At 45.9% G+C, this 13,533-nt stretch overlaps 1 protein-coding gene across 4 annotated transcripts in view; it reads right to left on the bottom strand.

Moving 5' to 3' along the window:
• Positions 1 to 551: 551 nt before the first annotated feature.
• The window catches only part of TMEM248 (transmembrane protein 248), a 153,561-nt gene continuing 140,579 nt past the window's right edge, over positions 552 to 13,533 (bottom strand). For 3 of the 4 annotated variants that reach the window (XM_024134446.3, XM_024134478.3, XM_028500090.2), the window contains one exon: positions 11,422 to 11,730. In XM_024134446.3, the coding sequence (XP_023990214.2) occupies positions 11,437 to 11,730 (294 nt within the window). In that variant the 3' untranslated portion in view covers positions 11,422 to 11,436. Of the gene's footprint in view, positions 3,262 to 3,809; positions 3,954 to 5,307; positions 5,492 to 6,554; positions 6,706 to 11,421; positions 11,731 to 13,533 lie in introns of those variants that run through there. The other variant, XM_024115160.3, reaches the window with a different exon arrangement.

Here is a 13,533-nt window from a genome sequence, read left to right as displayed (position 1 = left end):
CCCGGAGGCTGGCCCCTACCGCCCGGCCCCTGCTGGAGAGCGAGGGAGGGAAGAGCCACAGAGCCCCTGCCCAATGGGAAAGGGAAAAATTCACATTAGGGAACATGACTGCCCTTTACAAATGCGGAGGATGCATTTCCTGGCAAAAGAGGCCTGGCCCACGCGGGAGCTCTGTACCGGGAAGTCAGAGCCGGCTTCTGGAGACTCGGGCTGAGTGCACACGGAGGGCGTGTGTATAAGCAAGAAGGCTGTCTTTAAACTCCCATCCCCATGCAAATGCTCCTCCCACTCTGTATTACGTCCTCCTTCCGGGCAGGAGTTGGGTCAGCTCTGCGAGCACTTGTTGGTCCAATACACTAAAAGAGGTTTGTACTCTCAGGGAGAAGACCCGTGTGCTTGGTGAGACCTAGAAGGATACCACTGCCCACCGCTCATCCTGACGACGGGTGACACTTGGAAAGAACGGCTTACAAAACACCCCCAATTACTTACCGCACGTGTTCTTCCCTTAGAAAACACCCATCAGACAGAAGGAAATGGAGACACAGCAAGTTCAGATTTTTTATTCTGGAAAGCACATATGCACCTATTTCAAACACAGAAAATTAATCTGGGAGTGAATGCCGTAACAGATCAGCTACTGACCATCATGCAGCAAGGTAAGTGAAATGGATTCGCTGGCCCTCGAAACCCCACAGTGCCTGCAGGAGGGTTGAAAAACTAGGATGCTGAATCCCTACGTACTGCCAAGAAAACGCAACCGAAGTGGCAGGTTCCTAATGACGAGAAAAACTTACAGATAGAATCAAAACTGATTCAAGTCACACAGTGAAAGGACAAAAGGAAAAAGGAAAGAGATCAATATGATCTGAAACAACCATTTTAATAGTAAGTTGCTGACCTTTTATTGGACGCTGGTCCAAGATGCCTGAGGATGAGCCAGTGTTCCTGCACGGGGTCAGCCCTGAATGGCAGACAGGCCCTGTCTGTGACACTCTTCTCATCCTGAGGCCCCCCAGCAAGAGAGAGCAGAGGACGAGGCCTTGGCTGCTAGTGCCCAGATAGTAACAGCTCCTCTGGACTTGCTGAGGGTCAGTGGACCCAGGCCCCACGGGCTCCCCTCCTCCCTTTGTACACCTGGCTGACGCTGGGTTTCCAGAAGATCTCCGAGAATCACCTGCGAGGGAGAATGCTGGATTTTAAAGTGAGTGACCTGACCTCATGACAAGTCATACCGTCCAGGCATTTTTGGCACTTCCTTTCCTCATGCCTAACAGTGTCCCTGCTCCCCTGGCTACGGATGCCAGCCAGTCCCTGTGATTAAAACAAGGGCCATTAATGTTAGCAACAAGCTGGATTGAACAAACCAGTGAAACTGACTTTTTCCACCTGTCTTCCTTTTATATTAATTACTCTGCCAGTTCTAAATCTATTCCTGTAACTCTGCTTCATTGGGATTTTATTCAGTAGCAGCTTCCTCTAAAATCTGTTGGTCTTAGTGATACTGATGTTTCTAAAGGCCAAGCCAAATGGCTCTTTCTCAATCTTGTCTCAAAGTCTCTAAAGAGAAAACTAAATTAACCGGTTAGCCATGCATCATGTAAGCAACTCATGTCATAAAAAAACTGGATAGACAAGTACGATTACTGCGCTTGAAACGTACTAAAAGGAAAAAAGGAATATTAATATATCAAGTTACTACGATGATTATTTTAATAACAAGTTTCAGTAAAAGCCCACAAATGTTTTCCATTTAAGAATGCCTGGATATTAAAAGAAGAAAAGAAAAAAAAGCCTGGGATAAAATGTTCTAGGCGAATACATTTCAGAGTGCAGGGCTGGTTCTAATTTAGAACAGAACACAGACCTGGGGTTATAAGAGAAAGAAGTGCTGACAGTCGTGTCCAAGGTTTTAACTGCCCTTCTGCCGTAACATGGCTTGGGCAGAACACAGAAATCATTAATGACTATGAGTTAAGGCAAAAAGCTACTAGGAAAAAAAATGGTAAGAATACAAGTAACAAGAAAGGGCTGGAAAAGATGCACAACTGTTTTAAAATGCAGACGGCTTGGAAGGAAAACAGGGATAAAGGAATTAATTAGATCATCAAAATGTTATAGGAAAGAAAACTGCTTTTGGTTTTCCCGATAAATGGCAAATCAGAATTGCTTTCCTTCAAATTTCACAGGCATCGTTTTCTTAATGTTACTGATCTACTACTGGTTGCCATTTCCTTCCGAGAATGTTAATTGCATAAAAATAAATGCAAAAAAAACAAAAAACACCCAGCAAAGAAAACCCACTCCCTCTTCAAAGAAAACAAGAAACCCTGTCATAACTATTAGACCGACCCATCACCCTCTCTTTCCATACTGTCATCTGCATTCCAGAAGAGAACAGCTCGTTTTCACTCTAGAGCCGTGTGTACTTCATTTTTAAGCCCTTTTGAGTGAGGAACCTGCTTTAACTTTTATAATGGAGGGAAGGGACAACAGAGAAGAAAAAGACAGTGGAACATTCTGTGCCAACTCAAACAAGACCAAATTCCTCGCTGTCTACGTGGAAAATGAAACTTAGATCTCTACCATGTAGGTGACTTTTAAATATTTAACTTTTTACTCAAGATTAAAGCACAAATCTTAGAGTAGTATTAAAATGTGACTATTTTTTTTCAAAGGAAAAAAAAACTTAGAAAGATAGGTATGTTTCCTTGCAAGCAAAATGGAGAAAAAGGTATTATTGTTGTTACTATAATTATTAAGCCACAGACACATAAAATCCACAAAATGGATTGGGGTGGCTTTGGAAATGCAGTATCATATCAAAGGTGCAGACTGTTTCGAACATTCTGTACAGATCGGGCTGAAACAAGAACCAAAGCAAACCTCAACCCCACCAGCAGTGAAGCGCCTCTGGGACCCTGGGAAAGAGAGCATGGCCTGCTCCGACGGCGAGGTCACGAATCCTCTCCGGCGCTACTCAGGATCACCCCACCAAGTCCGCAGGTGAGGTTGAAGGGTTCTGGCGGCACCCAGTGCGAAGCACGTGCATCATTGGACCAATTTCTGAACAGATTTTTTATAAATATATACAAATCAGTTACAGGCACTTGAAATGTCTTTGGCTGGAACAACCCAACATTGCAAGATAATGTATTCACAGAGTGTCCAGGCCCAGGCTGGGTTCAGCAGGCAATGATTATGGTTCTCTCCGTCTCTCAGAAAACGGCAGCTGTGGGATTAGGCATCAGCCAAAGCCACCTAGAAGAGAGCAAGACGGCAACCCAGTCACGCAGCAAAGCCTGGATACCTCGGCCCCACCAGCACTCTTACCAGGTTCTGGTCCTATCCCAAACCCAGGGAGCCACACCGCACACATCTATCAGTCAGGGGAACTATTAAACCCCTAAGAAAATAGATCTCATCTAGGAGAGAATGAATAGAAATCTGAGCCTCCTGCAAGACGCAGCTGATCCTGCAGAACCACGGTGCTGCGATACAGCGTTACGTGTCTGGAAACCCGGATGAGCATTCTGGGAGGTGACTTCTCAAGCTCGTGGAATCGGAGGGGAGGCAGCCCTCAGGGTCAGCCGCTCGCCAGTGGGGATCTGAGAACACTTTTTTCCCAGCTGAGGCCCGGGTATATGGTTGAAGATGCAACACCATAATTGAGGCTGAGGGGAGACGACCGCTGATAAAAAGACAGGAACTAATTTCTCCGGAGGAAAGGAATCACCCACGATAAATGGAATAAGGACTAATTGGGACTTTCTGGCACAATGCTGGGTCAGACCCCACCCACTGCTCACCTTCTCAGGACAAAACTCAGGATTGCTCTGACGCAGTTTGCTGGGTCTGCCTTTGATAACCGCATAGCAAAACATCGTTATCACCATCACGAAAAGGAAGTAACTGGTGTGCATGAGGTGCAAGTTTATTAATGAGCGGTCATCCTAAACAAAGAGAATAAACCAGAAACATCTGCACTGAGTTACTGAGGATTTTAATGCTGGGTTCCTGCAATCAGGGTGCACAACTTCCAGACTTGCCTCAACTATCCATTCTCACATGGGAATCGACATGTGAGAGCTTGTTATTAAAGCTGGAGCTTGTTAAGTGAAGACAGGGTGTTCCCGACACCACCCGTACCTTCCCTGCCTAAGGCGGTCCTCTGCCCGAATCCCCCCGCCCCGGACAAGGCCCCCGAGTCTTTAACCCCTGCTCTTCTTTTTATGCCCTCTTGCTCTGACGGCCCTCAGGTTGCACGGCTGACAGCCCAAGCCTGTGTTCCTAACTGCCCCCCTGAGAGGCTGCGTCCTTCCCGGGCCGTTCCCCACTTGGACAAGCCCCTGGCGGGAAACGCCAAGGCCGGCCCTGACTCACTCCTCCCTGACGTCCCACAGGCAATCAGCCACCGGGCCCGGCCAGCTGCTGAGATCCCAGCCAGGCCCCCACTCCTGTTCCTTCTCACAGCTCCAGGCCTCAGGCGCCATCCCATTTACACGCATCAGTTGGGCAGACCAGTCTTCCTGACACACTGCTCTACAAATTCCCTAGAGCCCAAACTCGGGCAGTGATGGCCTCGTCCGAGGAGAAAGTCTGTTCACCTCAGCGAGGCACAAAGGGCCTTCTGGAGCCTGGTCGCTCCTGCAGGCCCCTGGTATACCACTGTCCACAACTTGATAAAAACAAGGCATAAGAAAAGAGAAGGACCAGGCAAAAAGAAAAATCCACCTGGCATATACGGACAGGAGAGGATTTACAAAAATTCAGTGCAGTCTGTTACAAGTGGGCTCAAGTCTGAGCAGCAAACTAAACTAGCAAATCGCCCACTAGTCCGGAGCACAGTGCTTTCTGCCCGTTTCCTCCTTGTAAAGTAAAATCCTACACAGGCACCAATATCTCGCCAGAGTCAGCTCCTCCTGTTGACTTCTACCTTTCTGAATTCTGAACTCTTTATTGCTCAGACTGACACTAACCAAACACGCTTCGGTGAGTGGCTGCGGGGATGAGTGAGACTGAACCAGCCTCTGCTGTAGCCCCAGGTTAGGCGCACAGCAGTGCTCAATAAATAACTGCTGTTGAACAAAGCGGAAAACACAGAACAGAAGCAATTTTCTTAACCCAATGTGCGGCATGTTTTTCCAAGTCTCCAGCACTCCACCTGGTCTCCCATCACAGCTGGACAGCTAGAATGGCGGGGGCTAAGCTAACCCAAGGAGGTAAACAGGGCCTGCTCTAACGTTCCTGGACACACACACACACACACACACACACACACACACACACACACCTGTTCTCACTTACATCTGGAACAATAACTGTAAGCTTGGGATTTAAAGCATGATAGACTTTTCCAATGGCCCCCTTGTAACACCAGAAAGGATTGTAGTCTTGAGCATATTTTGTGTTGGCATCTCTGGCCGTTGTGAAGATCTTGTACCAGAGCGTGGCATTGCTGTAGGTGTCAGGAGCACAGTGCGGCGGCTGTCTGCAGGAGAAGACGGGGCAAGACACATGCTCAGTGGCCTTGAGACATTTACTTGTGTCTCAGCCACCGGCGCTGGCATAGCGCCAAGCAGAGCCACACGTGCAGAAGGGAGAAATAAGAAACACATTTTCTTGAGATAAATACCATTATATTTTTAGTTCAGTGATTTTTTTAAAAAAATTAATAAACACGTAAAGAATAAAATAGCCATCCGGCACTTAGGAGTCTGGGTGTTAGACTTCTGCCTTCAGAATTCAACCCATGTCCTCTCGCATATGATGTGGCCAGAGAAGGACTCGCTCCTTTTAAGCCCATTTTCTCAAATTATCTAAACTCTTAGTCACAACTGGAAGTTTTACATACAAAGTTCTCTATCAGATATTACAACCAACAGCAAATAATGCTTAACTTGTCCTACAAACCTCCAAATGTCTAATAGATAAATCCCAGGAAAATTATTTTAAAAGGATTCACCCTAAGATTCTTTTAAATAGGCTACATCTTGTGTATTTCATGTAATTATAGATCATTATCTCCTTTCCAGAGAAAGGAGAGGCAAGAAAAGCCTTAAACGCAAAGCGGTTACACTGACAGCTGCTCAAAAAAAATATGAAGCAAAAGTTTCAGAAACAGTAATTCTATCACGGAAAATAAGGTTCAATTTATACTATCAATTTAAAAAATAACTCTTCCTGGATAATGGAGATGAACAAAACCTTTATCTTTCAGGATCCTTAAATGTCATTATGGTCACAGGATCAGCTCTTATTCATCTTTCCTGTGGCTTCTTCTACCAACAGGAAAGGCCACCTAAAACTTAACACAGCAACCAGATACTTTCACAACCTTGTCAAAACACTAACCCTCTGATACTTCTATGCAGAAGTTTGACCTTTAGAAAACCAAATTAAACTGAAACAATCCTATAGACAGGTCCCAGTGATGACAATTCTACAAAGTAACACGATGCAAGCTGTCCTGAGAATTTGCTCAGGCATCCCAGTCACGTTTACGGTAAATGGAGCTTCTTACGCACATCCACTGGGGTCAGGAAAGTACTTACACGGTGACGGGGAACACGCCAGGGTGGGCTGTGAGGGTCATGCAGGCTGTGAACACCACCTGCTCACAGTGGCCGTGAAGGGCACAGTCGTCCGAGCTCCAGGCTGTGGGCAGGGTAAAGGTAATGTTTATCTCCTCGTGGGCTTCTCTGCCTGGAAAGAGAAATTGGTTTTTTGGTAAGTAAAGCGAGAATTCATACATTTATTATTCTCTGGAATCTGAATGAATCCTGACATCAAACCCACCCAGGAATCACCTATCAGCCCACTGAAGTGGGACCCCTGCTTCTGTGGGGTTTCAGGAATAACAGCAGTTCCGAGCCAGACTCTGAGGCCTGCTCACCTGGCAGAGCCACAAAATGGCAAACGGAGAGGGGTCACTTTCAGCCAAGGCCTGGAGTTGCCACGCAAGGGCCCAGGCCATGCCTGAGTGGGGCTGGGTAAGTCATCACCATTGTTACAGCTTTCGTACAGCACTCTTACCATTTTCCAACTGCTTTTATATGTACTACTTCACTTAAAATGTACCACTATCCTACGAACATGACCAAAGAAGTGTTACTGTTCCCCTTTTACATACGAGTGGACTGAGGATCAGAGGGCTGAACAGACTTAAGAAAGGTCCTGAGACGGGTGAGTGATGAAGCATAAATGAATAAGGTATTCGAACGTCACAGCAGAAGAAAAAGGTCCACTTGCTACGTGGAAAACCCAGATGTTGCCCTTACCTCCTGACATGGGAAGAGCTCTCACCTGGTACAGCCAACAGGAGGCTGGCAGGCACTCCCAAGTTCCTTCAAGAACTTTAAAAGGTTCTTGGTAACCAAACCAAAGATGATTCTTCCAAGGCACAAGCCTCTGGCACAAAGCCTTTCCTGATTATTACAGCTTCTACTACTTTCCAACCTTCTCCCGAATCACCTGCAATCACCTGAATCACCTACAGTCTGTCATGGGTTTGGTACTAGTCCAAGGGCAGCGCTCAACGTTCCGTAGGTGTTTATTTTTTATATTATTTAACAAGCATTTATATAGCATTTCCTTTGTGCCAGGAACTATTTTAAGTGCTTGATGAATATTAACTCACATTATGCTTGTCTCTTCCATATCCCAAAATTCCAAAGGGAAGAGACCAGGCTTTTTCTAGTTCTTAGTACTTAGCCCAGTGCATTCACAAATTTTAAGACTAGTAGCAATATCTGTAGTGTGTACTGGAAACTCCGAAATGATGAGCCAGAATAAAAAATTGGTGTTTTTAACAGACTCACAGATATAGAGAGCAGACTTGTGGCTGCCGAGGGGTGGGCTGGTGGGGGAGGGAAGGATTAGGAATTGGGGTTAGCAGAGGCAAACTATTACATATAGGATGGAGAAACACCAAGGTCCTGCACAGGGAATCATATTCAATATCCTGTGACAAACCATAATGGAAAAGAATATGAAGAATATATATAACTGAGTCACTTTGCTATACAGCAGAAATTAACACAACATTGTAAATCAACTATACTTCAATAAAATTAAAAAAAAAAACTCAAAAATTTTAAGACGTGTGTTTTTAAATATTAAGACCAGAGGGCTTCCCTGGTGGCGAAGTGGTTGCGCGTCCGCCTGCCGATGCAGGGGAACCGGGTTCACGCCCCGGTCTGGGAGGATCCCACGTGCCGCGGAGCGGCTGGGCCCGTGAGCCATGGCCGCTGGGCCTGCGCGTCTGGAGCCTGTGCTCCGCAACGGGAGAGGCCACAACAGGGGAAGGCCCGCATACCACCAAAAAAAAAAAAAAAAAAAAAATATTAAGACCAGAAATAGGCCTTATAATTTTTTCCCAGTCTCCTACTCTTATGGGCTTTTATTGAGAGCCTACTGCATACCAAACACTTTAATAAGTGAAGATGTAGTAGAAATGGTCCCTTCTTGGCTTCGTTTAGTTCAAACTCAACAAAAGGGAAGACATATACAAAAAATAAAAAACAGTCTGATGAGTAAAACCGTACACTCTAATGCTCTGTGTTGTAACAGCTGTTACCTGAGAAGCCTGGAAGGAAGTGGCTAACACTCACATACCTGAGAGTCCAATCTGATGCCCGAGAACGGTCGAGTACAGATGGGTGACGTTGCGAGAGTACCCGCCAAAGGGTTTGAGTGGGTCCAGGGTTAGGGTGATTGCAACTGAGATGTTCACTGGTCCTGAATCCTCCAGGGACTGTGGGGACTGGGTGGACATCCTGGCCTGGCCGCTGGTCACTGTGCTTTCCAGAGCTGTGGTGTCGTTTGTGAGATGCTTTAGCGTTTCATTCTCTGATACGCACAAGTCCAAATCATTAAACCGCAGCAGAAAAGTATTCCAATCCTTCAGTAAAACGAGAGAGGAAAACAAGCCTGAGCCGACTGAAAGTGCTGCCAGTGCAATGACACTCACAACACCCGGTGTGGCGTCACACAACAGGGGAACCATGCCTCAGAGTCAGTCCTTCAAAATACAACAACACAGCCTTCAGCCTCTTATGCTGGCATAATAGTGTGGTTTTTCAACCACTCTCACATTCAAAATCTAAAATATAAACTCTTCATTGGCATGAGCTATTACACTGTAAGATTAAGCCAACTTACTCAGGAAAATATGTAAAGAAAAAGGTATTAAACTTACAGGAAGTGATCTAGCCTCAGAATCAAGCTTGAAAAGAAAGCTTGAACAAAAGTAGTAAAACATTAAAAGTACTAATCCAAACTCATTTAGCAGTTACAATTAGTTATTTTTTTAAAAATTAAGGCCGTCTTAAAATATTTTCTCATAAGGTCAATTTTCTACACCTTGCTTTCTGTCTTGGGAATGCAAAACTGCAGTAAATACCAACACTCGTGTGGTACTTTTCCCCCTCGTCATGGACTTTGGATGCCACTTTAGAACAGGAACAATTTCAAAAGGGAGGAGAAAAGATGTTTTCAGGCTTCTCTTAACATCTGTACTGATGGTTTAAGTTATAAGCAGTTTTAAAACTGACACCAACAAAGTACCCACCAGGGTGTGTTTTTAGTTTTAGCAGACACCCAAAGATGAACTCAGGCTAAAATAGCAATAACAAATCAATCGAGGCTGCTACATACAACTTCTTTCTCCCAAGCAACATTATCCACAAAAAGGTGCCAAATGTGAAGACAAATCAAGTGACATTTTTTTAAAATAAATTTATTTATTTCATTTATTTTATTTTTGGCTGTGCTGGGTCATCATTGCTGCATGCAGGCTTTCTCTAGTTGCGGCCAGCGGGGGCTACTCTTCATTGAAGTGCACGGGCTTCTCATTGCGGTGGCTTCTCTTGTTGCGGAGCATGGGTTCTAGGCATGTGGGCTTCAGTAGTTGTGGCTCGTGGGCTCCAGAGCACATGCTCAGTAGTTGTGGCACATGGGCTTAGTTGCTCTGCGGCATGTGGGATCTTCCCAGACCAGGGCTCGAACCCGTGTCCCCTGCATTGGCAGGCAGATTGTTAACCACTGCACCACCAGGGAAGCCCCAAGTTACATTTTAAAAAAAAATTTATTTATTTGTTTTTTTAAATTTTTGGCTGCGTTGGGTCTTCGTTGCTGTGCACAGGCTTTCTCTTGTTGCGGCGAGAGAGGGCTACCCTTCGTTGCGGTACGCGGGCTTCTCATTGTCATGGCTTCTCTTGTTGCGGAGCACAGGCTCTAGGCGCACAGGCTTCAGTAGTTGTGGCACATGGGCTCAGTAGTTGTGGCTTGCAGGTTCTTGAGCACAGGCTCAGTAGTTGTGGCACATGGGCTTAGTTGCTCTGCGGCATGTGGGATCTTCCCAGACCAGGGCTCGAACCCGTGTCCCCTGCATTGGCAGGCAGATTGTTAACCACTGCACCACCAGGGAAGCCCCAAGTTACATTTTAAAAAAAAATTTATTTATTTGTTTTTTTAAATTTTTGGCTGCGTTGGGTCTTCGTTGCTGTGCACAGGCTTTCTCTTGTTGCGGCGAGAGAGGGCTACCCTTCGTTGCGGTACGCGGGCTTCTCATTGTCATGGCTTCTCTTGTTGCGGAGCACAGGCTCTAGGCGCACAGGCTTCAGTAGTTGTGGCACATGGGCTCAGTAGTTGTGGCTTGCAGGTTCTTGAGCACAGGCTCAGTAGTTGTGGCACATGGGCTTAGTTGCTCTGCGGCATGTGGGATCTTCCCAGACCAGGGCTCGAACCCGTGTCCCCTGCATTGGCAGGCAGATTGTTAACCACTGCACCACCAGGGAAGCCCCAAGTTACATTTTAAAAAAAAATTTATTTATTTGTTTTTTTAAATTTTTGGCTGCGTTGGGTCTTCGTTGCTGTGCACAGGCTTTCTCTTGTTGCGGCGAGAGAGGGCTACCCTTCGTTGCGGTACGCGGGCTTCTCATTGTCATGGCTTCTCTTGTTGCGGAGCACAGGCTCTAGGCGCACAGGCTTCAGTAGTTGTGGCACATGGGCTCAGTAGTTGTGGCTTGCAGGTTCTTGAGCACAGGCTCAGTAGTTGTGGCACATGGGCTTAGTCGCTGGGCCTGCGCGTCTGGAGCCTGTGCTCCGCAACGGGAGAGGCCACAACAGGGGAAGGCCCGCATACCACCAAAAAAAAAAAAAAAAAAAAATATTAAGACCAGAAATAGGCCTTATAATTTTTTCCCAGTCTCCTACTCTTATGGGCTTTTATTGAGAGCCTACTGCATACCAAACACTTTAATAAGTGAAGATGTAGTAGAAATGGTCCCTTCTTGGCTTCGTTTAGTTCAAACTCAACAAAAGGGAAGACATATACAAAAAATAAAAAACAGTCTGATGAGTAAAACCGTACACTCTAATGCTCTGTGTTGTAACAGCTGTTACCTGAGAAGCCTGGAAGGAAGTGGCTAACACTCACATACCTGAGAGTCCAATCTGATGCCCGAGAACGGTCGAGTACAGATGGGTGACGTTGCGAGAGTACCCGCCAAAGGGTTTGAGTGGGTCCAGGGTTAGGGTGATTGCAACTGAGATGTTCACTGGTCCTGAATCCTCCAGGGACTGTGGGGACTGGGTGGACATCCTGGCCTGGCCGCTGGTCACTGTGCTTTCCAGAGCTGTGGTGTCGTTTGTGAGATGCTTTAGCGTTTCATTCTCTGATACGCACAAGTCCAAATCATTAAACCGCAGCAGAAAAGTATTCCAATCCTTCAGTAAAACGAGAGAGGAAAACAAGCCTGAGCCGACTGAAAGTGCTGCCAGTGCAATGACACTCACAACACCCGGTGTGGCGTCACACAACAGGGGAACCATGCCTCAGAGTCAGTCCTTCAAAATACAACAACACAGCCTTCAGCCTCTTATGCTGGCATAATAGTGTGGTTTTTCAACCACTCTCACATTCAAAATCTAAAATATAAACTCTTCATTGGCATGAGCTATTACACTGTAAGATTAAGCCAACTTACTCAGGAAAATATGTAAAGAAAAAGGTATTAAACTTACAGGAAGTGATCTAGCCTCAGAATCAAGCTTGAAAAGAAAGCTTGAACAAAAGTAGTAAAACATTAAAAGTACTAATCCAAACTCATTTAGCAGTTACAATTAGTTATTTTTTTAAAAATTAAGGCCGTCTTAAAATATTTTCTCATAAGGTCAATTTTCTACACCTTGCTTTCTGTCTTGGGAATGCAAAACTGCAGTAAATACCAACACTCGTGTGGTACTTTTCCCCCTCGTCATGGACTTTGGATGCCACTTTAGAACAGGAACAATTTCAAAAGGGAGGAGAAAAGATGTTTTCAGGCTTCTCTTAACATCTGTACTGATGGTTTAAGTTATAAGCAGTTTTAAAACTGACACCAACAAAGTACCCACCAGGGTGTGTTTTTAGTTTTAGCAGACACCCAAAGATGAACTCAGGCTAAAATAGCAATAACAAATCAATCGAGGCTGCTACATACAACTTCTTTCTCCCAAGCAACATTATCCACAAAAAGGTGCCAAATGTGAAGACAAATCAAGTGACATTTTTTTAAAATAAATTTATTTATTTCATTTATTTTATTTTTGGCTGTGCTGGGTCATCATTGCTGCATGCAGGCTTTCTCTAGTTGCGGCCAGCGGGGGCTACTCTTCATTGAAGTGCACGGGCTTCTCATTGCGGTGGCTTCTCTTGTTGCGGAGCATGGGTTCTAGGCATGTGGGCTTCAGTAGTTGTGGCTCGTGGGCTCCAGAGCACATGCTCAGTAGTTGTGGCACATGGGCTTAGTTGCTCTGCGGCATGTGGGATCTTCCCAGACCAGGGCTCGAACCCGTGTCCCCTGCATTGGCAGGCAGATTGTTAACCACTGCACCACCAGGGAAGCCCCAAGTTACATTTTAAAAAAAAATTTATTTATTTGTTTTTTTAAATTTTTGGCTGCGTTGGGTCTTCGTTGCTGTGCACAGGCTTTCTCTTGTTGCGGCGAGAGAGGGCTACCCTTCGTTGCGGTACGCGGGCTTCTCATTGTCATGGCTTCTCTTGTTGCGGAGCACAGGCTCTAGGCGCACAGGCTTCAGTAGTTGTGGCACATGGGCTCAGTAGTTGTGGCTTGCAGGTTCTTGAGCACAGGCTCAGTAGTTGTGGCACATGGGCTTAGCTGCTCCGCGGCATGTGGGATCTTCCCAGGCCAAGGCTTGAACCCGTGTCCCTTGCATTGGCAGGCAGATTCTTAACCACTGTGCCACCAGGGAAGCCCCAAGTTACATTTTAAAAAAAAATTTATTTATTTGTTTTTTTAAATTTTTGGCTGCGTTGGGTCTTCGTTGCTGTGCACAGGCTTTCTCTTGTTGCGGCGAGAGAGGGCTACCCTTCGTTGCGGTACGCGGGCTTCTCATTGTCATGGCTTCTCTTGTTGCGGAGCACAGGCTCTAGGCGCACAGGCTTCAGTAGTTGTGGCACATGGGCTCAGTAGTTGTGGCTTGCAGGTTCTTGAGCACAGGCTCAGTAGTTGTGGCACATGGGCTTAG

This window comes from Physeter macrocephalus, chromosome 14 (genome assembly GCF_002837175.3).
Source record: "Physeter macrocephalus isolate SW-GA chromosome 14, ASM283717v5, whole genome shotgun sequence".
NCBI classification, from domain to species: Eukaryota; Metazoa; Chordata; class Mammalia; order Artiodactyla; family Physeteridae; genus Physeter; species Physeter macrocephalus.
This window is presented reverse-complemented; position numbering and strand designations above follow the sequence as displayed.